Consider the following 27,617-nt stretch of genomic DNA (forward strand, 5'->3'; position numbering starts at 1 on the left):
TAGAGACCATTCTGGTTATTGAAACTACAGCTGCTCTTCTAAAGATCAATCCAGTTAACCCCGCTCCCATCTTTCCCAGTATCCTGACAATTTTTCCTCCTTCAGATATTCGTCCAATTTCCATTTTAAAAAACTACAGTAAAACCTCACTTTAAGTTCCCTGCGGAACTTTGTTTTGCTTTAAAGTTGTTCATTCTTTGGCCTTTTTATTTGCGGCACCATTTTTGGCCCTCCCCTCCCCTGCACGACACTCTGGGTCAACCTCCACCCGCCCTGATACCAGAGTCGCCACTGCATTCACCACAGTGCCAGGCTGCAAGGAGCATTTTCCACCCTCCCAATCCTCCCTCACTACCGCCATCCCTGGGAGACTCTCGCCAACTCCCCCTCCTCTGAGACCCTTGCCACCTACATTGTAAGCTCCCATGTCTTTGTGTTACAGATGGTGACGGCTTGTGCAATGCAAGCATTTCATGGACTCTTTGTTGCCAAACTAAACTCAGCAGACTTGACAGCAGAACTCAATGCTCAGATCATAACGGTGAGTGAAGACCCCACAATGGGATGGGCGTGTGGGTGATCGGGGGAGGGTATGAGTAACCCTGGGAGAGGTCGGGGAGCGGTACAAAAGTTTCTGGAAGGGATCAGGGTATTGGTGACCTGGAGGGCTTGAGCAGTGTACGTGTATCTGGGATGGGGCATGATATATGAGTGATCCTGGGAGACCCAGGAGCAGTAGTTATGATATGGGGGGTGATGGTTATTGGTGGTTTTAGCGAGTGGTGCATGTGTGTGGTGATTGGTATCTGGCTGAGTGCTGTATTTCCTCCTCAGGCTCTGTATGATTATCTGCCGAATGTGAATGACCTACAGCCTATCCTGGCTTGGCTCACCGTCATGGAGAAAGCTCATATCAACTTGTGCAGGTAATGATTTTGCCTCATTTGGGCCCTGCAGAGTACAGGATTATTTTGGGGCCTGTAGGATATGGGATTTCAGTTTAGAGTCATAGAGTAATACAGCACTGAAACAGGCCCTTCGGCCCACCATGTCTATGCTGACCATCAATACTAATCCCATTTACCAGCACTGGTCCGTAGCCTGCAATGCCTTGGCGATTAGAGTGCTCATTCAGCTGCTCTTAAATGTTGAGAGAGAGTCCCTGCCTCCAGCATCCTCTCAGGCAGCATGTTCCATATTTCCACCACCCTCTGGGTGAAATAAACTTCCTCAGGTCCCCTCCTCACCTTAAACCTATGACATCTCTACCATGGGAAAAAGGTTCTCATTATCTACCCTATCTGTGCCTCTCATAATTTTGTATACTCAGATCCCGCCTCAGCTGCTCTGCTCCTGGAAAAACAAACCCAGCCTATCCAGTCTCTCCTCATAGCTGAAACTTTCCATCCCAGGCAACATCCTGGTGACTCTCCTCTGCACCCTCTCCAGTGCGATCACGTCCTTCCGATAGTGTAGCGACCAGAACTGCTCACAGTGCTCCATCTGTGGCCCAGCCAATGTTTTCTAAAGTTGTACCAAGACCTCCCTGCTCCTATATTCTATGCCCTGGATAATATTGGCAAGCATTCCATTTGCCTTCTTCACTCACTGTCTATTGGGCTGCCACCTTCAGGGATCTATGGAATTGTACACCAAGGTCCCTTTGCTCCTCAATACTCCCTGGGGACCTACCGTTCATTGTGTAAATCCTACCCTTATTATATCTCCCAAAATACATCACCACACACTTATCAGGATTAAAATCCATCTGTCATTGCTGTGCCCAATTTATCAGCTGATCAATGTCAGTCTGTAACCTCAGACTATCCTCCTCACTATCAACAACAACACTAATTTTCGTGTCATTTGCAAACTTACTAATTATACCTTCTGCACTCACATCTAGGCATCTGTCCTAGATTACTGAGAGAGACAGATGAAATTGCTGGGCCTCTAACAGAAATCTTTGTTTCTCCATTGGACACAGGTGAGGTCCCAGAGGATGGAGGATAGCAAATGTAGTCCCGTTATTTAAGAAGGGTAGCAAGGATAACCCGGATAATCATAGACCAGTGAGCTTGACGTCCGTGGTAGGGAAATTGTTGGAGAAAATTCTTAGTGATAGGATCTATACACATTTAGAACTGAATAATCTCATTAGCGATAGACAACATGGTTTTGTACGAGGGAGGTCATGCCTCACAAATTTGGTTGAGTTTTTTGAGGAAGTGACAAAAATGATTGACGAGGTAAGGGCCATGGATGTCGTCTACATGGATTTTAGTAAAGCATTTGACAAGGTCCCTCATGGCAGGCTGGTGCAAAAGGTTAAATCTCACAGGATCAAAGGTGAACTAGCTAGATGGGTACAGAACTGGCTTAGCCATAGAAGACAGAGGGTAGCAGTGGAGGGGTCTTTTTCTGATTGGAGGTCTGTGACTAGTGGTGTTCTGCAGGGCTCTGCACTGGGACCTCTGCTGTTTGTGATATATATAAATGATTTGGAAGAAGATGTAGCTGGTCTGATTAGTAAGTTTGCGGACGACACAAAGATTGCTGGAGTTGCGGATAGTGATGAACATTGTCAGAGAATATAGCAGGATATAGATAGGCTGGAAAATTGGGCGGAGAAATGGCAGATGGAATTTAATCCAGATAACTGCAAAGTGATGCATTTTGGTAGATCTAATGCAGGGGGGAGCTATACAATAAATGGCAGAACCATCAGGAGTATAGACACACAGAGGGATCTGGGTGTACAAGTCCACAGATCCTTAAAGGTGGCAGCACAGGTGGAAAAGGTGGTGAAGAAGGCATGCTTGCCTTTATTGGACTGGGCATAGAGTATAAAAGTTGGCATATGATGTTGCAGTTATATAGAACATTGGTTAGGCCACATTTGGAGTACTGCGTCTGGTCGCCACACTACCAGAAGGACATGGAGGCTTTGGGGAGAGTGCAGAAAAGGTTTACCAGGATGTTGCCTGGTCTGGAGGGAACTGTCTATGAGGAGAGATTGAGTAAACTAGAGTTGTTCTCCCTGGAAAGACGGAGGTTGAGGGGCAACCTAATAGAAGTTTATAAAATTATGAAGGGCATAGATAGGGTGAACAGTTGGAAGCTTTTTCCCAGGTCAGAAATGACAAACACAAGGGGTCACAAGTTCAAGGTTCAATACAGATATGCGGGGGACGTATTTTACACAGAGGGTGGTGGGGGCCTGGAATGCACTACCAAGCAAGGTGGTTGAGGCAGACACGCTAGGATCATTTAAGACTTATCTAGATAGCCACATGAACAGACTGGGAATAGAGGGATACAAACGGATGGTCTAGTTAGGAACACATGATCGGTGCAGGCTTGGAGGGCCGAAGGGCCTGTTCCTGTGCTGTATTGTTCTTTGTTCTAAGTCGTTATTGTATATAATAAACAGCAAGGGTCCCAGCACCGATCCCTGTGATATACCACTGGTCACAGGCTTCCAATCACAAACGCAACCCACCACCATCTGTTCTTTGCCTCCTATTGAGCCAATTTTGGATCCAATTTGCCAACTTGCCTTGGATCCCATGGGCTCGAACCTTTTGGACCAGCCTCCATGTGGGACCTTGTCAAAGGCTTTACTGAAATTCATGTAAACCACATCAACTGTGCTACCCCCACCAATATACTTAGTTACCTTTTCAAAAAAACTCAATTAAATTATTTTGACAGGATCTCCCACCTCCACCTCCCAACAATAGTATGCTGAAATCCCTGTCTTTCCAAGTGTGGATTAATCCTGTCCCGCAGAATTTTTTCCAATTTCTATACCACTGACATTCTGTAGGACATGGGGTTTATTTCAGGTTCTGTGGGATATGGGATTTATTTTGGGGTGCAGGATATGGGATTTATTTTGGGATGTAGGTTATGGGATTTATTTTGGGGTGTAGGATATGGGATTTATTTTGGGGTGTAGGAAAAAGATTTATTTTGGGGTGGAGGATATGGGATTTATTTTGGGGTGTAGGATATAGATAGAACTTAGAAAAGCTACAGCACAAACTCCACCATGATTGGTGGAGTAGTGAATGAGGTGGAGGGCTGCTGCAGGCTGCAAAGAGACATAGATAGGATGCAAAGCTGGGCTGAAAAATGGCAAATGGAGTTTAACCCTGATAAATGTGAGGTGATTCATTTTGGTAGGACAAATTTAAATGTGGATTACAGGGTCAAAGGTAGGGTTCTGAAGACTGTGGAGGAACAGAGAGATCTTGGGACCCATATCCACAGATCTCTAAAGGTTGCCACTCAAGTGGATAGAGCCGTGAAGAAGGCCTATGGTGTGTTAGCTTTTATTAACAGGGGGTTGGAGTTTAAGAGCCGTGGGGTTATGCTGCAACTGTACAGGACCTTGGTGAGGCCACATTTGGAATATTGTGTGCAGTTCTGGTCACCTCACTATAAGAAGGATGTGGAAGCGCTGGAAAGAGTGCAGAGGAGATTTACCAGGATGCTGCCTGGTTTGGAGGGTAGGTCATATGAGGAAAGGTTGAGGGAGCTAGGGCTGTTCTCTCTGGAGCGGAGGAGGCTGAGGGAAGACTTAATAGAGGTTTATAAAATGATGAAGGGGATAGATCGAGTGAACGTTCAAAGACTATTTCCTCGGGTGGATGGAGCTATTACAAGGGGGCATAACTATAGGGTTCATGGTGGGAGATATAGGAAGGATATCAGAGGTAGGTTCTTTACGCAGAGAGTGGTTGGGGTGTGGAATGGACTGCCTGCAGTGATAGTGGAGTCAGACACTTTAGGAACATTTAAGCGGTTATTGGATAGGCACATGGAGCACACCAGGATGATAGGGAGCGGGATAGCTTGATCTTGGTTTCAGATAAAGCTCGGCACAACATCGTGGGCCGAAGGACCTGTTCTGTGCTGTACTGTTCTATGTTCTATGTTCACAAACAGGCCCTTCGGCCCACAAGTTGTGCCGAACATGTCCCTACCTACTAGGCTTACCTAGAACCCTCTATCTTACCAACTTCCATGAACTTATCCAAAAGTCTCTTAAAAAAACCCTATCGAATCCACCTCTACCACCACTACTGGCAGCCGATTCCACGCACCCACCACCCTCTGAGTGAAAAACCTACCCCTAACATCTCCTCTGTATCTACTCCCCAGCACCCTAAACCGGTGACCTCTTGTGGCAACCATTTCAGCCCTGGGTAAAAGCCTCTGAGAATCCACTCTATCAATACCCCTCAACATCTTATACACCTCTATCAGGTCACCTCTCATCCTTCGCCTCTCCAAGGAGAAAAGACCTAGCTCTCTCAACCTATCCTCATAAGGCATGCCACCTAATCCAGGCAACATCCTTGCAAATCTCCTCTGCACCCTTTCTATGGCTTCTACATCCTTTCTGTAATGAGGCGACCAGAACTGGGCACGCTACTCCAGGTGGGGCCTGACCAGGGTCCTATACAGCTGCAGCATTATCTCCCGATTTCTAAACTCAATTCCTGTATTGATGAAGGCCAGTATTCCATACACCTTCTTAACCACAACCGCCACCTGCGACGCTGCTTTGAGCGTCCTATGAACCCGGACCCCAAGATCCTTCTGATCTTCCACACTGCCAAGCGTCTTACCCTTAATATTATATTCTTTCATCCTATTGGACCTGCCAAAATGAACCATCACACCCTTATCTGGGTTGAAGTCCATCTGCCACTTCTCCGCCCAGTCTTGCATCTTATCTATGTCTCGTTGCAACTGCTGACATCCCTCGACACTATCTACAACACCTCCAACCTTTGTGTCATCAGCAAACTTGCCAACCCATCCTTCCACTTCCTCATCCAGGTCATTTATAAAAATCACAAAGAGCAAGGGTCCCAGAACAGATCCCTGGGGCACTCCACTGGTGACCGACCTCCATGCTGAAAAAGACCCATCTACAACCACTCTTTGCTTTCTGTGGGCAAGCCAGTTCTGAATCCACAAAGCAATGTCCCCTTATATCCCATGCCCCTTCACTTTCTCAATGAGCCTTGCATGGGGCACCTTATCAAACGCCTTGCTGAAATCCATATAAACTACATCTACCGCTCTTCCCTCGTCTATGTGTCTAGTTACATCTTCAAAAAATTCAATTAGGCTCGTAAGGCATGATCTGCCTTGGACAAAGCCGTGCTGGCTATTTCTGATCATACTATTCCTCTCCAGATGTTCATAAATCCTGCCTCTCAGGATCTTCTCCATCAACTTACCAACCACTGAGGTTAGACTCACTGGTCTATAATTTCCCGGGCTATCTCCTCTCCCTTTCTTGAATATAGGAACCACACCCGCAATCCTCCGGAACCTCTCCCGTCTCCATTGATGACGCAAAGATCATCGCCAGAGGCTCAGCAATCTCTTCCCTCACCTCCCACAGTAACCTGGGGTACATCCCAACTGGTCCCGGCGATTTATCTAACTTGATGCTTTTCAAAAGCTCCAACATATCCTCTTTCCTAATGTCCACATGCTCAATCTTCTCAGTCCATTGCAAGTCTGCACTGCAACTACCAAGATCCTTTTCCACTGTGAATACTGAAGCAAAGTATTCATTGAGTATCTCTGCCATTTCTACCGGTTCTATACAGACTTTCCCACCGTCACATTTGATCGGTCCTACTCTTTCACATCTTATCCTCTTGCTCTTAACATACTTGTAGAATGCCTTGGGATTTTCCTTTATCCTGTCTGCCAAAGCCTTCTCATGACCCTTTCTTGCTCTTCTAATTTCCCTCTTAAGTTCCTTATATGGGATTTATTTTGGGGTGTAGGAGATGGGATTTATTTTGGGATGTAGGATTTATTTTGCAGTGTGGGATATGGGATTTATTTTGGGATGTAGGATGTGGGATTTATTTTGGGGTGTCGGATATGGGATTTATTTTGGGGTGTCGGATATGGGATTTATTTTGGGGTGTAGGATATGGGATTTATTTTGGGGTGTAGGATAAGGGATTTATTTTGGGGCGTAGGATATGGGATTTATTTTGGGGTGTAGGATATGGGATTTATTTTGGGGTGTAGGATAAGGGATTTATTTTGGGGTGTAGGGTATGGGATTTATCTTGGGGTGTAGGATATGGGATTTATTTTGGGGTGTAGGATATGGGATTTATTTTGGGGTGTAGGATATGGGATTTATTTTGGGGTGCAGCATCTGGGATTTATTTTGGGGTCTGTAGGATATGGGATTTATTTTGGGGTGTAGGATATGGGATTTATTTTGGGGTGTAGGATATGGGATTTACTTTGGGGTCTGTAGGATATGGGATTTATTTTGAGGTGTAGGATATGGGATTTATTTTGGGGTCTGTAGGATATGGGATTTATTTTGGGGTGATGGATATGGGATTTATTTTGGGGTCTGTAGGATATGGCATTTATTTTGGGCTGTAGGATATGGGATTTATTTTGGGGTCTGTAGGATATGGCATTTATTTTGGGGTGTAGAATATGGGATTTATTTTGGGTTTTGTGGGATATGGGATTTATTTTGGGGTGTAGTATCTGGGATTTATTTTGGGGTCTGTAGGATATGGGATTTTGGGGTGTAGGATTATGGGATTTATTTTGGAGTAAAGGATATGGGATTTATTTTGGGGTGTGGGATATCGGATTTTGGGGTGTAGGATATGGGATTTATTTTGGGGTGTAGGATATGGGGTTTATTTGGGGCTCTGTGGGGTATGAGATTTATTTTGTAGTGTGGTTATGGGATTTTATGGTGTAGGATATGGGTTTATATGAGGGTCTTTAGGATATGGGATTTACGGGGTCTGTGGGATATGGGATTTATTTTCAGGTCTGTGGGCTATGGAATTTATACGGGGGTATATAGGATGTGGGTTTATATGGGGGTCTGTAGTATATTGGATTTATTTTGGAGTCTGTAGGATATAGGGTTTATTTGGAATTCTGTAGGATGGATTTATTTCAGCTGTAGGATATAAGAACATAAGAAAGAACATAAGAAATAGGAGCAGGAGTAGGCCATCTAGCCCCTCGAGCCTGCCCCGCCATTCAATAAGATCATGGCTGATCTGAAGTGGATCAGTTCCACTTTCCCGCCTGATCCCCATAACCCCTAATTCCCTTACCGATCAGGAATCCATCTATCCGTGATTTAAACATATTCAACGAGGTAGCCTCCACCACTTCAGTGGGCAGAGAATTCCAGAGATTCACCACCCTCTGAGAGAAGAGGTTCCTCCTCAACTCTGTCCTAAACTGATCCCCCTTTATTTTGAGGCTGTGCCCTCTAGTTCTAGCTTCCTTTAGAACATTACAGCGCAGTACAGGCCCTTCGGCCCTCGATGTTGCGCCGACCAGTGGTACCAATCTAAAGCCCCTCTAATCTACACTATTCCAATATCATCCATATGTTTATCCAATAACCACTTGAACGCTCTCAATGTTGACAAGTCCACTACTGTTGCAGGCAGGGCATTCCACGCCCTTACTACTCTTTGAGTAAAGAACCTACCTCTAACATCTATCCTATATCTCTCACCCCTCAATTTAATGCTATGTCCCCTCGTGCTAGCCAACACCATCCGAGGAAAAAGGCTCTCACTATCCACCCTCTCTGATCATCTTGTATGCCTCTATTAAGTCACCTCTTAACCTTCTTCTCTCTAACAAAAACAACCTCAAGCCCCTCAGCCTTTCCTCATACGATTTTCCCACCATACCAGGCAACATCCTGGTAAATCTCCTCTGCACCCTTTCCAACACTTCCACATCTTTCCTATAATACGGCGATCAGAACTGTATGCATTACTCCAAATGCGGCCGCACCAGAGTTTTGTACAGTTGCAGCATAACCTCCTGGCTCCGAAACTCAATCCCTCTACCAATAAAAGCTAACACACCGTACGCCTTCTTAACAACCCTATCAACCTGGGTGCCAACTTTCAGGGATCTATGCACATGAACACCCAGATCCCCCTGTTCATCCACACTACCAAGTATCTTACCATTAGCCCAGTACTCTGTATTCCTGTTACTCCTTCCAAAGTGAATCACCTCACACTTTTCCGCATTAAACTCCATTTGCCACCTCTCAGCCCAGCTCTGCAGCTTATCTATGTCCCTCTGTAACCTGCCACTTCCCTCCGCACTGTCTACAACTCCACCGACTTTAGTGTCATCCGCAAATTTACTAATCCATCCTTCCACGCCCTCATCCAGGTCATTAATAAAAATGACAAACAGCAGTGGCCCCAAAACAGATCCTTGCGGTACACCACTAGTTACTGAACTCCAGGATGAATATTTCCCATCAACCACCACCCTTTGTTTTCTTACAGCTAGCCAATTCCTGATCCAAACCACTAAATCACCCTCAATCCCGTGTGTCCGTATTTTCTGCAAAAGCTTACCATGGGGAACCTTATCAAACGCTTTGCTGAAATCCATATACACCACATCAACCGCTTTACCCTCATCCAGCTCTTTGGTCACCTTCTCAAAGAACTCAATAAGGTTTGTGAGGCACGACCTACCCTTCACAAAACCGTGCTGACTATCCCTAATCAAATTATTCCTTTCTAGGTGATTATAAATCCTATCTGGGGCCGGGATCCAGGATGTCGCTAGTCGCGTCCCGGAAATCCTGAGGTGGGAGGGAGAGGAGCCTGAGGTAGCGGTACATATTGGTACCGCTGATGTGGGTAGGAAGGGAGAAGGGGTCATGAAAAGGGAGTACAGGGAATTAGGGAGACAGCTGAGAAAGAGGAAAGCAAAGGTAGTAATCTCAGGATTACTGCCTGTGCCACAGGAAGGTGAGGGCAGGAATGGAGTGAGGTGGAGGATGAATGTGTGGCTGAGGGACTGGTGCAGGGGGCAGGGATTCAGGTTCCTGGACCATTGGGACCTCTTTAGGGGCAGGGGTGATCTGTATACAAGAAACGGGTGGAACTTGAATCACACGGGGACCAATATCCTGGCCGGTAGGTTGGCTAAGGCTACTGGGGAGAATTTAAACTAGATAGGTTGGGGGGAGGGGAGCTAGAAGAGTTGACTAGGATCAAGGAACTAATTGATGGGGGGGAGGATGCAGGGGTAAGGGGAATTGCAAAATTAATGGTAGAGGAGAGGGTGCAAGTGAATGAAGGCGGTAATTTAGATAAGGGAGTAGAGGGAGACGGTGTTCGCGACTCATCAAAGCGGGTTCAGATAAAAGCTGGAATAAGGACACTTTGCCTGAATGCACGAAGCATTCGGAAGAAGGTGAATGAGTTGATGGTGCAAATCAGCACAAGTGGGTACGATCTGGTGGCCATTACAGAAACATGGCTGAAAGGTGACCAGGACTGGGAGATGAATATCCAGGGGTATCAGGCATTTAGGAAGAATAGACAGGAAGGAAAAGGTGGTGGGGTCGCGCTATTAATAAGAGATAATATCAGGGTAGTACTGAGGGATGACATAGGCTCTGAGGAACAAAACGTGGAATCATTATGGGTAGAGATGAGGAATAGTAGAGGGAGAAAGACACTAGTAGGTGTGGTATATAGGCCCCCAAATAATAATGTTGAGGTAGGGAGGGCTATAAACAAGCAGATAAGGGATGCGTGTAAAAACGGAACGGCAATAATCATGGGGGACTTCAACATGCACATTGACTGGCAGACTCAAGTCGGTAAGGGTGGAATGGAGGAAGAGTTCTTAGAATGCTGTCGGGATAGTTTCCTTGAACAGCATGTTACGGAACCGACGAGGGAACGAGCTATTTTGGATCTGGTATTGTGTAACGAGGTAGGTAGAATTAAGGATCTTATTGTGAAGGACCCTCTTGGGTCTAGTGACCACAATATGGTCGAATTTCTGATTCAGATGGAAGAGGAGAAAGTTTGGTCTCAAACCAGTGTCCTCTGTTTGAACAGAGGGAAATATGATAGGATGAGGGATGAATTGGCTAAGGTAGACTGGGAGAGCAGGCTGGCAGGTAGGATAGCTGAGGAACAGTGGAGGATTTTTAAGGAGATCCTTTTCAGTTCTCAGCAAAAATATATTCCAGCAAAAAACAAGGATTGTAAGAAAAGGGAGAACCAGCCGTGGATAACGAAGGAAATAAAGGAGAGTATTAAAATAAAAACAGCTGCGTACAGAGTGGCCAAAAATAGTGGAGAAACAAGTGATTGGGAAAAATTTAAGAAACAACAAAGAGAGACTAAGAAAGCGATAAAGAAAGGAAGGATAGACTATGAAGCTAGGCTAGCAATTAATATAAAAAATGATAGTAAAAGTTTTTATAAATATATAAAAAGGAATAGAGTGGCTAGAGTGAATGTTGGACCCTTGGAGGACGAGAGGGGGGAGTTAATAGTGGGAAATGAGGATATGGCTGAGTCTTTAAATACGTTTTTTGTGTCGGTCTTCACGGTGGAGGACACAAATAGTTTGCCAAATATTAACGATAGAGGGTTGGCAGCAGGAGAAATACTTAATACGATTAATGTTACCAGAGAGGCAGTGCTGGATAGACTAATGGGACTGAAGGTGGACAAGTCCCCGGGTCCGGATGGAATGCATCCCAGGGTATTGAAAGAAATGTCAGAGGTAATAGTGGATGCGTTAGTGATTATTTATCAAAACTCGTTGCATTCTGGGGTAGTGCCGGTTGATTGGAAAATGGCTAATGTTACGCCGCTGTTTAAAAAAGGAAGGAGACAAAAGGCGGGTAACTATAGGCCGGTCAGCTTAACGTCTGTAGTAGGGAAAATGCTGGAATCCATTATTAAAGAGGAGATAGCAGGGCATCTGGATAGAAATGGTTCGATCAATCAGACGCAGCATGGATTCATGAGGGGAAAGTCGTGCTTGACGAACATGTTGGATTTTTATGAAGATGTGACGAGGGCGGTTGATGGAGGAGAACCGGTGGATGCGGTGTTTTTGGATTTCCAAAAGGCGTTTGATAAGGTGCCCCATAAAAGGCTGCTGAAGAAGATTAGGGCACACGGAGTTGGGGGTAGTGTGTTAAAGTGGATTGGGGACTGGCTATCCGACAAGAAGCAAAGAGTCGGAATAAATGGGTGTTTTTCCGTTTGGAGGAAGGTAACTAGTGGCGTGCCGCAGGGATCGGTACTCGGGCCGCAACTGTTTACCATTTATATAGAAGATCTGGAGGAGGGGACGGAGTGTAGGGTAACGAAGTTTGCAGACGACACAAAGATAAGTGGAAAAGTGAATCGTGTGGAGGACGGAGAAGATCTGCAGAGAGATTTGGACAGGCTGAGTGAGTGGGCGAGGATATGGCAAATGGAGTATAACGTTGAGAAATGCGAGGTTATACACTTTGGAGGAAATAATAACAAATGGGATTACTATCTCAATGGAAACAAATTAAAACATGCTACCGTGCAAAGGGACCTGGGGGTCCTTGTGCATGAGACGCAAAAGCCCAGTCTGCAGGTACAACAGGTGATCAAGAAGGCAAATGGGATGTTGGCCTATATTGCGAGGGGGATAGAATATAAAAGCAGGGATGTCTTGATGCACCTGTACAGGGCATTGGTGAGGCCGCAGCTGGAATACTGTGTGCAGTATTGGTCCCCTTATATGAGGAAGGATATATTGGCATTGGAGGGAGTGCAGAGAAGGTTCACCAGGTTGATACCGGAGATGAGGGGTTTGGATTATGAGGAGAGGCTGAGGAGATTGGGTTTGTACTCGTTGGAGTTTAGAAGGATGAGGGGGGATCTTATGGAGACTTATAAGATAATGCGGGGGCTGGATAGGGTGGAGGCGGAGAGATTCTTTCCACTTAGTAAGGAAGTTAAAACTAGAGGACACAGCCTCAAAATAAAGGGGGGTCGGTTTAAGACAGAGTTGAGGAGGAACTTCTTCTCCCAGAGGGTGGTGAATCTCTGGAATTCTCTGCCCACTGAGGTGGTGGAGGCTACCTCGCTGAATATGTTTAAAGCGCGGATGGACGGATTCCTGAGCGGTAAGGGAATTAAGGGTTATGGGGATCAGGCGGGTAAGTGGTACTGATCCACGTCAGATCAGCCATGATCTTATTGAATGGCGGGGCAGGCTCGAGGGGCTAGATGGCCTACTCCTGCTCCTATTTCTTATGTTCTATCTCTTATAATCCTTTCCAGTACTTTGCCCACAACAGAAGTAAGGCTCACCGGTCTATAATTACCAGGGTTGTCCCTACTCCCCTTCTTGAACAAGGGGACAACATTTGCTATCCTCCAGTCTTCTGGCACTGTTCCTGTAGACAATGACGACACAAAGATCAAAGCCAACGGCTCTGCAATCTCCTCTCTAGCCTCCCAGAGAATCCTAGGATAAATCCCATCCAGCCCAAGGGACTTATCTATTTTTACCCTTTCCAGAATTGCTAACACCTCCTCCTTATGAACATCAATCCCATCCAGTTCAACAGCCTGCATCCCAGTACTCCCCTCAACAACACTGTCCCTCTCCAGTGTGAATACCGACAAAAAATATTCATTTAGTGCCTCTCCTATCTCTTCAGACTCCACGCACAACTTCCCACTCCTGTCCTTGACTGGCCCTAATCTTACCCTAGTTATTCTTTTACTCCTGACATACCTATAGAAAGCTTTAGGGTTTTCCTTGATCCTACCCGCCAAAGACTTCTCATGTCCCCTCCTGGCTCTTCTTAACTCTTTCTTTAGGTCCTTCCTGGCTAACTTGTAACTCTCAAGCGCCCTAACTGAGCCTTCACGTCTCATCTGAACATAAGTCTCCTTCTTCCTCCTCACAAGAGATTCAACCTCCTTAGTAAACCAAGGTTCCCTCACACGTCTGCTTCCTCCCTGCCTGACTGGTAGAGGTGGAGAGATTCTTTCTAAGTGGAAAGAATCTCTCCATCTCTACCCTATCCAGCCCCTTCATTATCTTATAGGTCTCTATAAGATCCCCCCCTCAGCCTTCTAAATTCCAACGAGTACAAACCCAATCTGCTCAGTCTCTCCTCATAATCAACACCCCTCATCTCTGGTATCAACCTGGTGAACCTTCTCTGCACTCCCTCCAAGGCCAATATGTCCTTCCGCAAATAAGGGGACCAATTCTGCACACAGTATTCCAGCTGCGGCCTCACCAATGCCCTGTACAGATGCAGCAAGACATCTCTGCTTTTATATTCTATCCCCCTTGCGATATAGGCCAACATCCCATTTGCCTTCTTGTTCACCTATTGCACCTGCAGACTGGGTTTTTGCGATTCGTGCACAAGGACCCCCAGGTCCCTCTGCACAGCAGCATGTTGTAATTTCTTTCCATTTAGATAATAATCCAATTTTGGGATATGGGTTTATATGGGGGTGTGTCGGATATAGGATTTATTTGGGGTCTGTAGGATATGGGATTTACTTTGGGATCTACGATATGGGATTTATTTCAAGGTCTGTGGGATATGGAGTTTATTTAGGGGTGTGTAGGGTTTGAGGTTTTATTGCTGACCTGTGCTCTTTGATTCACTGTGTCCACTCTGACCTCCTGTTGTTAGGTTGCAGGGTTCGCTATGTTTAGCTCATCTCCCTCGCCTCTTCTCCACGGCTGTTAGTTGCCTCCTATCATCCCACTCACAGCTGATGGCAGCCGCAGCAGATTCCATGAAGGTGGGTTAGAGTTATTGTGTTTACTGTAAGATTGTTGTTCTCAAGTCACTGAAATCTTAATATGGGAATGATCCCGCGAAGTTACTTGGCAGAGGTTTTGAATCGGGCGCGTGTGTATCAGGTTGAAGCACACTGGCCATCATGGCCTGAACTGGTGATTGAACCTTTGAGGACAGAGAAGATAAACTGTGCGGTTTGATGTGGTGAATGGGTCAACTCCTATTTGCGGTGACCTGAGACCCCAGGTGTTCGGAGTCCACATAGAACCAAAGAATGTTTACAGCCATTCGGCCTGTTCTGTGTCTGCTGGCTCTCGGAAGGAACAGTTTACCTCATGTCACTTCCCAGCCTTTTTCCCAGTCGCCCTCCAAATGTTTCCATTTCAGGGAAGGATTAAATTGCCTTAGAATGGAAACTTCAAAGTTTAAAAGTTATTTATTTATTAGTCACAAGTAAGGCTTACATTAACACTGCAATGAAGTTACTGTGAAATTCCCTTAGTCGCCACATTCTGGCGCCTGGTCGGGTCAATGTATCTAAGCAGCTCATCTTTCAGACTGTGGGACGAAACCGGAGCACCCGGAGGAAACCCACGCTTCACCACTACACCCCCAGGCAGATCCTAACCACTCGCTGTGTGAAAACATTTCTCCTCATCACCCCATTGCTTCTTATAATTATCTTTAACCCAGTGTTCTCTGGTTCAGAGTCCTTCCATTGGGAATGCTTTTCCCTATTCCAGACCCTTCATAATTCTGAATATCCCTATACTCTCAACCTTCTCTCCAGAGAAAACAGTTCTAACTTCTCCAGTCGCTCTATGCAATTGCAAATCCTTGGAGCCATTCTTGTGAATCTTTTCTGCATTCTCTTTAATGCCATCACGTCCTTCAGAAAGTGTGGTGTCCAGCACCGGAGGCAATACTGAACGTAGTGGAGGGTTCTAATTGCTCCTGTTTAATACTCTTTATCCAGGTGCTGCTGAGAGAGTGTGTAGCTCCATTTGCGACTGATATCGGAGTCTTTGCTTCATCTTCCCCCTCGGGAGCTGCCTCCTATGTTTGTAAGATGTTCAGGTGAGATGTTTGAGCTCACTGTGATCTTCCCACTGGATTGGATAGGGTCAGTGAGGGGGATTGGATAGGGTCAATAAGAGGGATTGGATAGGGTCAGTGAGGGGGGATTGGATAGGGTCAGTGAGGGGGATTGGATAGGGTCAATAAGAGGGATTGGATAGGGTCAGTGAGGGGGGATTGGATAGGGTCAGTGAGGGGGATTGGATAGGGTCAGTGAGGGGGATTGGTTAGGGTCAGTGAGAGGGATTGGATAGGGTCAATAAGAGGGATTGGATAGGGTCAGTGAGGGGGGATTGGATAGGGTCAGTGAGGGGGATTGGATAGGGTCAGTGAGGGGGATTGGATAGGGTCAGTGAGGGGGGATTGGATAGGGTCAGTGAGGGGGATTGGATAGGGTCAGTGAGGGGAGATTGGATAGGGTCAGTGAGGGGGGATTGGATAGGGTCAGTGAGGGGGGATTGGATAGGGTCAGTGAGGGGGATTGGATAGGGTCAGTGAGGGGGATTGGATAGGGTCAGTGAGAGGGATTGGATAGGGTCAATAAGAGGGATTGGATAGGGTCAGTGAGGGGGATTGGATAGGGTCAGTGAGGGGGGATTGGATAGGGTCAGTGAGGGGGATTGGATAGGGTCAATAAGAGGGATTGGATAGGGTCAGTGAGGGGGATTGGTTAGGGTCAGTGAGAGGGATTGGATAGGGTCAATAAGAGGGATTGGATAGGGTCAGTGAGGGGGGATTGGATAGGGTCAGTGAGGGGGATTGGATAGGGTCAGTGAGAGGGATTGGATAGGGTCAATAAGAGGGATTGGATAGGGTCAGTGAGGGGGATTGGATAGGGTCAGTGAGGGGGGATTGGATAGGGTCAGTGAGGGGGATTGGATAGGGTCAATAAGAGGGATTGGATAGGGTCAGTGAGGGGGATTGGTTAGGGTCAGTGAGAGGGATTGGATAGGGTCAATAAGAGGGATTGGATAGGGTCAGTGAGGGGGGATTGGATAGGGTCAGTGAGGGGGATTGGATAGGGTCAGTGAGGGGGGATTGGATAGGGTCAGTGAGGGGGGATTGGATAGGGTCAGTGAGAGGGATGGGATAGGGTCAATAAGAGGGATTGGATAGGGTCAGTGAGGGGGGATTGGATAGGGTCAGTGAGGGGGGATTGGATAGGGTCAGTGAGGGGGGATTGGATAGGGTCAGTGAGGGGGAGGGGATTGGATAGGGTCAGTGAGGGGGATTGGATAGGGTCAATAAGAGGGATTGGATAGGGTCAGTGAGGGGGAGGGGATTGGATAGGGTCAGTGAGGGGGAGGGGATTGGATAGGGTCAGTGAGGGGGAGGGGATTGGATAGGGTCAGTGAGGGGGAGGGGATTGGATAGGGTCAGTGAGGGGGAGGGGATTGGATAGGGTCAGTGAGGGGGATTGGATAGGGTCAGTGAGGGGGATTGGATAGGGTCAGTGAGGGGGATTAGATAGGGTCAGTGAGGGGGATTGGATAGGGTCAGTGAGGGGGATTGGATAGGGTCAGTGAGGGGGAGGGGATTGGATAGGGTCAGTGAGGGGGAGGGGATTGGATAGGGTCAGTGAGGGGGTATTGGATAGGGTCAGTGAGGGGGATTGGATAGGGTCAGTGAGGGGGAGGGGATTGGATAGGGTCAGTGAGGGGGATTGGATAGGGTCAGTGAGGGGGATTGGATAGGGTCAGTGAGGGGGATTAGATAGGGTCAGTGAGGGGGATTGGATAGGGTCAGTGAGGGGGAGGGGATTGGATAGGGTCAGTGAGGGGGAGGGGATTGGATAGGGTCAGTGAGGGGGTATTGGATAGGGTCAGTGAGGGGGATTGGATAGGGTCAGTGAGGGGGAGGGGATTGGATAGGGTCAGTGAGGGGGGATTGGGTAGGGTCAGTGAGGGGGGATTGGATAGGGTCAGTGAGGGGGAGGGGATTGGATAGGGTCAGTGAGGGGGATTGGATAGGGTCAGTGAGGGGGATTGGATAGGGTCAGTGAGGGGGATTAGATAGGGTCAGTGAGGGGGATTGGATAGGGTCAGTGAGGGGGATTGGATAGGGTCAGTGAGGGGGAGGGGATTGGATAGGGTCAGTGAGGGGGAGGGGATTGGATAGGGTCAGTGAGGGGGTAATGGATAGGGTCAGTGAGGGGGATTGGATAGGGTCAGTGAGGGGGAGGGGATTGGATAGGGTCAGTGAGGGGGGATTGGGTAGGGTCAGTGAGGGGGGATTGGATAGGGTCAGTGAGGGGGAGGGGATTGGATAGGGTCAGTGAGGGGGATTGGCTAGGGTCAGTGAGGGGGGATTGGATAGGGTCAGTGAGGGGGGATTGGATAGGGTCAGTGAGGGGGGATTGGATAGGGTCAGTGAGGGGGGATTGGATAGGGTCAGTGAGGGGGATTGGATAGGGTCAGTGAGGGGGATTGGATAGGGTCAGTGAGGGGGAGGGGATTGGATAGGGTCAGTGAGGGGGATTGGATAGGGTCAGTGAGGGGGAGGGGATTGGATAGGGTCAGTGAGGGGGAGGGGATTGGATAGGGTCAGTGAGGGGGAGGGGATTGGATAGGGTCAGTGAGGGGGAGGGGATTGGATAGGGTCAGTGAGGGGGAGGGGATTGGATAGGGTCAGTGAGGGGGAGGGGATTGGATAGGGTCAGTGAGGGGGATTGGCTAGGGTCCGTGAGGGGGGAGGGGACTGGATAGGGTCAGTGAGGGGGAGGGGATTGGATAGGGTCCGTGAGGGGGGAGGGGACTGGATAGGGTCAGTGAGTGGGGCAAGGGGGCGTGAGTAATTTCTCCCCTCCCCTTTCGGAAATGTATTAATCGGACACTAAATAGGCTGAATGAGCTGAGAGTTTGCATGGTTTGGAGTGCTGTGATTGGTTAAATTCCTGTTCCACTTTGCTGATTGGTTGCAGTTTATTTTGCAGGACAGTGCAGGATGGATTGGCCTATCGGTTCTACGCGTCCTGGGCCTTCGTTTTGCAAGTTCTCGGCACCTTCTTTGAGGTCATTGGTTCACAGGCCTATCCAGTGATGAAGCAGGTGAGGCGACGGGAGCAGGCAGCTAGAGAGGGGGCAAGTGAGGGCTAGACAGATAGAAAGAGAGCTAGAAAGTGAGGGCTAGAAAGAGAATAAGGGCTAGAGAGAGAGTGAAGGCTGGACAGAGAGAGAGAGTGAAGGCTGGACAGAGAGAGAGAGAGAGAGTGAAGGCTGGACAGAGAGAGAGAGAGTGAAGGCTGGACAGAGAGAGAGTGAAGGCTGGAAAGAGAGAGAGTGAAGGCTGGAAAGAGAGAGAGAGTGAAGGCTGGACAGAGAGAGAGTGAAGGCTGGAGAGGGAGAGAGAGTGAAGGCTGGACAGAGAGAGTGAAGGCTGGACAGAGAGAGAGTGAAGGCTGGAGAGGGAGAGAGTGAAGGCTGGACAGAGAGAGAGAGTGAAGGCTGGACAGAGAGAGAGAGAAAGTGAAGGCTGGACAGAGAGAGAGAGAAAGTGAAGGCTGGACAGAGAGAGAGAGAGAGAGTGAAGGCTGGAGAGGGAGAGAGAGTGAAGGCTGGACAGAGAGAGAGAGAGAGAGTGAAGGCTGGAGAGGGAGAGAGAGTGAAGGCTGGACAGAGAGAGAGAGTGAAGGCTGGACAGAGAGAGAGAGAGTGAAGGCTGTTCAGAGAGAGAGTGAAGGCTGGACAGAGAGAGAGTGAAGGCTGGACAGAGAGAGAGAGAAAGTGAAGGCTGGAGAGGGAGAGAGAGTGAAGGCTGGACAGAGAGAGAGAGAGTGAAGGCTGGACAGAGAGAGAGAGTGAAGGCTGGACAGAGAGAGAGTGAAGGCTGGACAGAGAGAGAGAGTGAAGGCTGGAGAGAGAGAGAGTGAAGGCTGGAGAGAGAGAGAGTGAAGGCTGGAGAGAGAGAGAGAGAGTGAAGGCTGGAGGTAACTAAGTGTGTTGATGAAGGTAGGGCAGTTGATGTCATATACATGGATTTTAGTAAGGCGTTTGATAAGGTCCCCCATGGTCGGCTTATGATGAAAGTGAGGAGGTGTGGGATAGAGGGAAAGTTGGCCGATTGGATAGGCAACTGGCTGTCTGACCGAAGACAGAGGGTGGTGGTCGATGGAAAATTTTCGGATTGGAGGCAGGTTGCTAGCGGTGTGCCGCAGGGATCAGTGCTTGGTCCTCTGCTCTTTGTGATTTTTATTAATGACTTAGAGGAGGGGGCTGAAGGGTGGATCAGTAAATTTGCTGATGACACCAAGATTGGTGGAGTAGTGGATGAGGTGGAGGGCTGTTGTAGGCTGCAAAGAGACATAGATAGGATGCAAAGCTGGGCTGAAAAATGGCAAATGGAGTTTAACCCTGATAAATGTGAGGTGATTCATTTTGGTAGGACAAATTTAAATGTGGATTACAGGGTCAAAGGTAGGGTTCTGAAGACTGTGGAGGAACAGAGAGATCTTGGGGTCCATATCCACAGATCTCTAAAGGTTGCCACTCAAGTGGATAGAGCTGTGAAGAAGGCCTGTAGTGTGTTAGCTTTTATTAACAGGGGGTTGGAGTTTAAGAGCCGTGGGGTTATGCTGCAACTGTACAGGACCTTGGTGAGACCACATTTGGAATATTGTGTGCAGTTCTGGTCACCTCACTATAGGAAGGATGTGGAAGCGCTGGAAGGAGTGCAGAGGAGATTTACCAGGATGCTGCCTGGTTTGGAGGGTAGGTCATATGAGGAAAGGTTGAGGGAGCTAGGGCTATTCTCTCTGGAGCGGGGGAGACTTAATAGAGGTGTATAAAATGATGAAGGGGATAGATAGAGTGAACGTTCAAAGACTATTTCCTCGGGTGGATGGAGCTATTACAAGGGGGCATAACTATAGGGTTCGTGGTGGGAGATACAGGACGGATATCAGAGGTAGGTTCTTTACGCAGAGAGTGGTTGGGGTGTGGAATGGACTGCCTGCAGTGATAGTGGAGTCAGACACTTTAGAAACATTTAAGCGGTTATTGGATAGGCACATGGAGCACACCAGGATGATAGGGAGTGGGATAGCTTGATCTTGGTTTCAGATAAAGCTCGGCACAACATCGTGGGCCGAAGGGCCTGTTCTGTGCTGTACTGTTCTATGTTCTATGGAGAGAGAGAGAGAGAGTGAAGGCTGGAGAGAGAGAGAGAGTGAAGGCTGGAGAGAGAGAGAGAGTGAAGGCTGGAGAGGGAGAGAGAGTGAAGGCTGGACAGAGAGAGAGTGAAGGCTGGAGAGAGAGAGAGAGTGAAGGCTGGAGAGAGAGAGAGAGAGTGAATGCTGGACAGAGAGAGAGAGAGTGAAGGCTGGACAGAGAGAGAGAGAGTGAAGGCTGGAGAGGGAGAGAGTGTGAAGGCTGGAGAGGGAGAGAGTGTGAAGGCTGGACAGAGAGAGAGAGTGAAGGCTGGAGAGGGAGAGAGAGTGAAGGCTGGACAGAGAGAGAGAGAGTGAAGGCTGGGCAGAGAGAGAGAGAGTGAAGGCTGGACAGAGAGAGAGAGAGTGAAGGCTGGGCAGAGAGAGAGAGAGTGAAGGCTGGACGGAGAGAGAGAGAGTGAAGGCTGGACAGAGAGAGAGAGTGAAGGCTGGACAGAGAGAGAGAGTGAAGGCAGGACATAGAGAGAGAGAGTGAAGGCTGGACAGAGAGAGAGAGAGTGAAGGCTGGACAGAGAGAGAGAGTGAAGGCTGGACAGAGAGAGAGAGTGAAGGCTGGACAGAGAGAGAGAGAGTGAAGGCTGGACAGAGAGAGAGAGAGTGAAGGCTGGACAGAGAGAGAGAGAGAGTGAAGGCTGGACAGAGAGAGAGAGAGTGAAGGCTGGACAGAGAGAGAGAGAGTGAAGGCTGGGCAGAGAGAGAGAGAGTGAAGGCTGGACAGAGAGAGAGAGAGTGAAGGCTGGACAGAGAGAGAGTGAAGGCTGGACAGAGAGAGAGAGAAAGTGAAGGCTGGAGAGGGAGAGAGAGTGAAGGCTGGACAGAGAGAGAGAGTGAAGGCTGGACAGAGAGAGAGAGTGAAGGCTGGACAGAGAGAGAGAGTGAAGGCTGGAGAGGGAGAGAGAGTGAAGGCTGGAGAGAGAGAGAGTGAAGGCTGGAGAGAGAGAGAGTGAAGGCTGGAGAGAGAGAGAGAGAGTGAAGGCTGGAGAGAGAGAGAGAGTGAAGGCTGGAGAGAGAGAGAGAGTGAAGGCTGGAGAGAGAGAGAGAGTGAAGGCTGGAGAGGGAGAGAGAGTGAAGGCTGGACAGAGAGAGAGTGAAGGCTGGAGAGAGAGAGAGAGAGTGAAGGCTGGAGAGAGAGAGAGAGTGAAGGCTGGAGAGAGAGAGAGAGTGAAGGCTGGAGAGGGAGAGAGAGTGAAGGCTGGACAGAGAGAGAGTGAATGCTGGACAGAGAGAGAGAGAGTGAAGGCTGGACAGAGAGAGAGAGAGTGAAGGCTGGAGAGGGAGAGAGTGTGAAGGCTGGACAGAGAGAGAGAGTGAAGGCTGGAGAGGGAGAGAGAGTGAAGGCTGGACAGAGAGAGAGAGAGTGAAGGCTGGACAGAGAGAGAGAGAGTGAAGGCTGGACAGAGAGAGAGAGAGTGAAGGCTGGACAGAGAGAGAGAGAGTGAAGGCTGGACATAGAGAGAGAGAGTGAAGGCTGGACAGAGAGAGAGAGAGAGTGAAGGCTGGACAGAGAGAGAGAGAGAGTGAAGGCTGGACAGAGAGAGAGAGTGAAGGCTGGACAGAGAGAGAGTGAAGGCTGGACAGAGAGAGAGAGAGAGTGAAGGCTGGACAGAGAGAGAGAGAGAGAGTGAAGGCTGGAGAGGGAGAGAGAGAGTGAAGGCTGGAGAGGGAGAGAGAGTGAAGGCTGGAGAGGGAGAGAGAGTGAAGGCTGGAGAGGGAGAGAGAGTGAAGGCTGGAGAGGGAGAGAGAGAGTGAAGGCTGGAGAGGGAGAGAGAGAGTGAAGGCTGGAGAGGGAGAGAGAGAGTGAAGGCTGGAGAGGGAGAGAGAGAGTGAAGGCTGGAGAGGGAGAGAGAGAGTGAAGGCTGGACAGAGAGAGAGAGAGTGAACCATAGAAAATTACAGCTCAGAAACAGGCCTTTTGGCCCTTCTTGTCTGTGCCGAACCATTTTTTGCCTAGTCCCACTGACCTGCACTTGGACCATATCCCTCCACACCTCTCTCATCCATGAACCCGTCCAAGTTTTTCTTAAATGTTAAAAGTGACCCCGCATTTACCACTTTATCCGGCAGCTCAGTCCACACTCCCACCACTCTCTGCGTGAAGAAGCCCCCCCTAATATTCCCTTTAAACTTTTCTCCTTTCACCCTTAACCCATGCCCTCTGGTTTTTTTCTCCCCTAGCCTCAGCGGAAAAAGCCTGCTTGCATTCACTCTATCTATACCCATCAAAATTTTATACACCTCTATCAAATCTCCCCTCAATCTTCTACGCTCCAGGGAATAAAGTCCCAACCTATTCAATCTCTCTCTGTAACTCAGCTTCTCAAGTCCCGGCAACATCCTTGTGAACCTTCTCTGCACTCTTTCAACCTTATTTACATCCTTCCTGTAACTAGGTGACCAAAACTGTACACAATACTCCAGATTCGGCCTCACCAATGCCTTATATAACCTTACCATAACACTCCAACTTTTATACTCGATACTCCGATTTATAAAGGCCAATGTACCAAAGGCACTCTTTACAACCCTATCCACCTGTGACGTCACTTTTAGGGAATTCTGTACCTGTATTCCCAGATCCCTCTGTTCAACTGCACTCTTCAGAGTCCTACCATTTACCCTGTACGTTCGTCTTTGGTTTGTCCTTCCAAAGTGCAATATCTCACACCTGTATGCGTTAAATTCCATTTGCCATTTTTCAGCCCATTTTTCTAGTTGGTCCAAATCCCTCTGCAAGCTTTGAAAACCTTCCTCAATGTCCACTACACCTCCAATCTTTGTATCATCAGCAAACTTGCTGATATAGATGACAAACAACAATGGACCCAACACCGATCCCTGCGGCACACCACTAGTCACAGGCCTCCACTCAGAGAAGCAATCCTCCACAACCACTCTCTGGCTTCTTCCATTGAGCCAGTGTCTAATCCAATTTACTACCTCTCCATGTATACCGAGCGACTGAACCTTCCTAACTAACCTCCCATGAGGGACCTTGTCAAAGGCCTTGCTGAAATCCAGGTAGACAACATCCACCGCCTTCCCTTCATCCACTTTCCTGGTAACCTCCTCGAAAAACTCTAATAGATTGGTCAAACATGACCTACCACGCACAAAGCCATGTTGACTCTCCCTATTAAGTCCCTGTCTATCCAAATATTTGTAGATCCTATCCCTTATCACACCTTCCAATAAATTGCCCACCACCGACGTCAAACTTACTGACCTATAATTTCCCAGATTTCTTTTGGAACCTTTTTTAAACAACGGAACAACATGAGCCACCCTCCAATCATCCGGCACCTCCCCCGTGAATACTGACATTTTAAATATGTCTGCCAGGGCCCCTGCAAGTTCAACACTAGCTTCCCTCAAGGTCCGTGGGAATACCCTGTCCGGTCCTGGGGGTTTATCCACTCTGATTTGCCTCAAGACAGCGAGCACCTCCTCCCCTTTAATCTGTGAAGCTTCCATGACCTCCCTTCCTGTTTGCCCTATTAGGGTCGTAAAGAGTGCCTTTGGTACATTGGCCTTTATAAATCGAAGTATCGAGTATAAAAGTTGGAGTGTTATGGTAAGGTTATATAAGGCATTGGTGAGGCCGAATTTGGAGTATTGTGTACAGTTTTGGTCACCTAGTTACAGGAAAGATGTAAATAAGGTTGAAAGAGTGCAGAGAAGGTTCACAAGGATGTTGCCGGGACTTGAGAAGCTGAGTTACAGAGAGAGATTGAATAGGTTGGGACTTTATTCCCTGGAGCGTAGAAGATTGAGGGGAGATTTGATAGAGGTGTATAAGATTTTGATGGGTATAGATAGAGTGAATGCAAGCAGGCTTTTTCCACTGAGGCTAGGGGAGAAAAAAACCAGAGGGCATGGGTTAAGGGTGAAAGGAGAAAAGTTTAAAGGGAATATTAGGGGGGGCTTCTTCACGCAGAGAGTGGTGGGAGTATGGACTGAGCTGCCGGATAAAGTGGTAAATGCGGGGTCACTTTTAACATTTAAGAAAAACTTGGACGGGTTCATGGATGAGAGGGGTGTGGAGGGATATGGTCCAAGTGCAGGTCAGTGGGACTCGGCAAAAAATGGTTTGGCACAGACAAGAAGGGCCAAAAGGCCTGTTTCTGAGCTGTAATTTTCTATGGTTCTATTTCCGTAGACTCCATGTCCGTTTCCTCAGTAAATACGGATGCAAAAAAACCATTTAGTATCTCCCCCATCTCTTTTGGTTCCATACACAGTCTACCACTCTGGTCTTCAAGAGGACCAATTTTATCCCTCACTATCCTTTTGCTCCTAACATACCTATAGAAGCTCTTTGGATTTTCCTTCACTCTGTCTGCCAAAGCAACCTCATGTCTTCTTTTAGCCCTCCTGATTTCCCTCTTAAGTAGCTTCTTGCACTTTTTATACTCCTCAAGCATCTGATGTGTTCCTTGCTGCCTGTACATTTCATACAACTCTCTCTTCCTCTTAATCAGTGTTACAATCTCCCTCGAGAACCAAGGTTCCTTATTCCTATTTACTTTGCCTTTAATCCTGACAGGAACATACAAACTCTGCACTCTCAAAATTTCTCCTTTGAAGGCCTCCCACTTTCCATTTACATCCTTACCAGAGAACAGCCTGTGCCAATCCACACTTCCCAGATCCCTTCTCATTTCAACAAATTTGGCCTTTTTCCAGTTCAGAACCTCAACCCGAGGACCAGATCTATCCTTATCGACGATCAGGTTGAAACTAATGGCATTATGATCACTGGATCCAAAGTGTTCCCTCACACTCACATCCATCACCTGCCCTAACTCATTTCCCAATAGGAGATCCAATATCGCATCCTCTCTAGTTGGCACCTCTATATACTGATGTAGAAAATTCTCCTGAACACATTTTACAAACTCTACCCCGTCTAAACCTTTAACAGTATGCGAGTCCCAATCTATATGTGGAAAATTAAAATCCCCGACTATCACAACTTTGTGTTTCTTGCAGTTGTCAGCTATCTCTCCGCTGATTTGCTCCTCCAATTCTCGCTGACTATTGGGTGGTCTATAATACAAGCCCATTAATGTGGTCATACCTTTCTTGTTTCTCAGCTCCACCCATAGGGCCTCTGTGGACAAGCTCCCTAATCTATCCTGCCTGAGTATCGCTGTAACATTTTCCCTGACCAACAATGCCACCTCCCCACCTTTTATCCCTCTGCCTCTATCCCGCCTGAAACATTGGAACCCTGGAACATTGAGCTGCCAGTCCTGCCCCTCCTGTAGCCAAGTTTCACTAATGGCTGTAATGTCTTATTTCCACGTGTCTATCCACGCCTTCAGCTCATCTGCCTTCCCCACAATACTCCTGGCATTGAAATAGACATACCTCAAAAGATTATTTCCACCACACTCTACCCTTCCATTTGTGATTTTGCTTGAACTAACCTGTCTTTTTACCCCTGCTCCACTATCTGCTCTGGCATTCTGGTTCCCATCCCCCTGCAAATCTAGTTTAAACGCTCCCCAATAACACTAGCAAACCTCCCTGCAAGTATATTGGTCCCCTTGTAGTTTAGGTGTAACCCGTCTCTCTTGTACAGGTCCCACCTGCCCCAGAAGAGGTCCCAATGATCCAAGAATTGGAAACCCTGCCCCCTGCACCAGTTCCTCAGCCATGTGTTCATCCTCTCTGGACAGAGAGAGAGAGTGAAGGCAGGACAGGTAGAGAGAGTGAAGGCTGGAGAGGGAGAGAGAGTGAAGGCTGGAGAGGGAGAGAGAGTGAAGGCTGGAGAGAGAGAGTGAAGGCTGGACAGCCGAGAGAGAGAGTGAGGTCGGGGAACGGATGGAAGGAGACCTGGGACATCTACTCATTGGAGACAGGGATGGTTAGTGAGCTGAGATTGTCTCTTTTAAATGCAAAACTTGCATTTCTGTCGCAGAGCTTCAAGACCTCAGCAAATCAGAAAGCTGTTGAAACTGTGAATGAGGTACTTCTTCATGTTTAGTCATGGTTATAATATCACAAACAGCCAATCTGAATCCAGTAAGTTCCCACAAACAGCAGTGTTATAATGAGGAGATAATTGTTTTGCCGTTGAACCCTGATGTTGTCTCTGTTTCCAGTGTCTGCAGGCTCTATCTGATCTGCGAGAGACTCCACATTTTCCACACACTGTGGAGCTGGAACGGGCAGTGGGAATGGCCGTGGAGAGCATGGGGCCTGAAGCTATTCTACAGGCAATCCCCCTACAGATCGATGGCACTGAGTGAGTGGCACACCTTTGTGTTCCCCAGGGACCACAACTTGCTTGTTACATATTAAAATCCTGAACTTGGGTATACAGCACATAAGTTCTAAGTTTGCAGAGGACAAGTAATAAACAGTGCGGGAGACCTGGGCAGGCTGGCAGAATAGACAGGTGAGGGATGAAAATTAACACAATGAAGTGCAGTCTCAAGAAAGACAGAACAATATAATTGTCTGATAAGAGATTGGGCTGCGGGACAGTGAGCACTAATTGTTGAAGCTGGCAGGAGTTGAGAAGATTGTTAAACAGGTGGAATTCCTGGCATTTCAAACAGGTTTAGAGTATAAAGTGAGATGGAAACTTTATAAAACAATGCCTTCAATTCTGGATCCCACATTTACAGAAGGATGTCGAGGGTTTGGAGAGGGTGCAGGGGAGATTTACTGAAATGGTACCAGGGTTGAGGAACTTCAGTCATGTGGAGAGACAGG

General features: G+C 47.8%; 1 protein-coding gene across 1 annotated transcript in view; it reads left to right on the forward strand.

Moving 5' to 3' along the window:
- Nucleotides 1–27,148, forward strand: part of LOC144488108 (RRP12-like protein) — a 45,293-nt gene extending 18,145 nt beyond the window's left edge. The window contains exons 9-14 of the mRNA XM_078206128.1: nt 443–541; nt 835–926; nt 14,543–14,654; nt 15,630–15,730; nt 18,663–18,777; nt 27,002–27,148. Coding sequence (XP_078062254.1) covers nt 443–541; nt 835–926; nt 14,543–14,654; nt 15,630–15,730; nt 18,663–18,777; nt 27,002–27,148 — 666 coding nt within the window. The remainder of the gene's footprint in view (nt 1–442; nt 542–834; nt 927–14,542; nt 14,655–15,629; nt 15,731–18,662; nt 18,778–27,001) is intronic.
- The last annotated feature ends 469 nt before the right edge of the window (nt 27,149–27,617 follow it).

Source organism: Mustelus asterias, unplaced genomic scaffold (assembly GCF_964213995.1).
Source record: "Mustelus asterias unplaced genomic scaffold, sMusAst1.hap1.1 HAP1_SCAFFOLD_1291, whole genome shotgun sequence".
NCBI classification, from domain to species: Eukaryota; Metazoa; Chordata; class Chondrichthyes; order Carcharhiniformes; family Triakidae; genus Mustelus; species Mustelus asterias.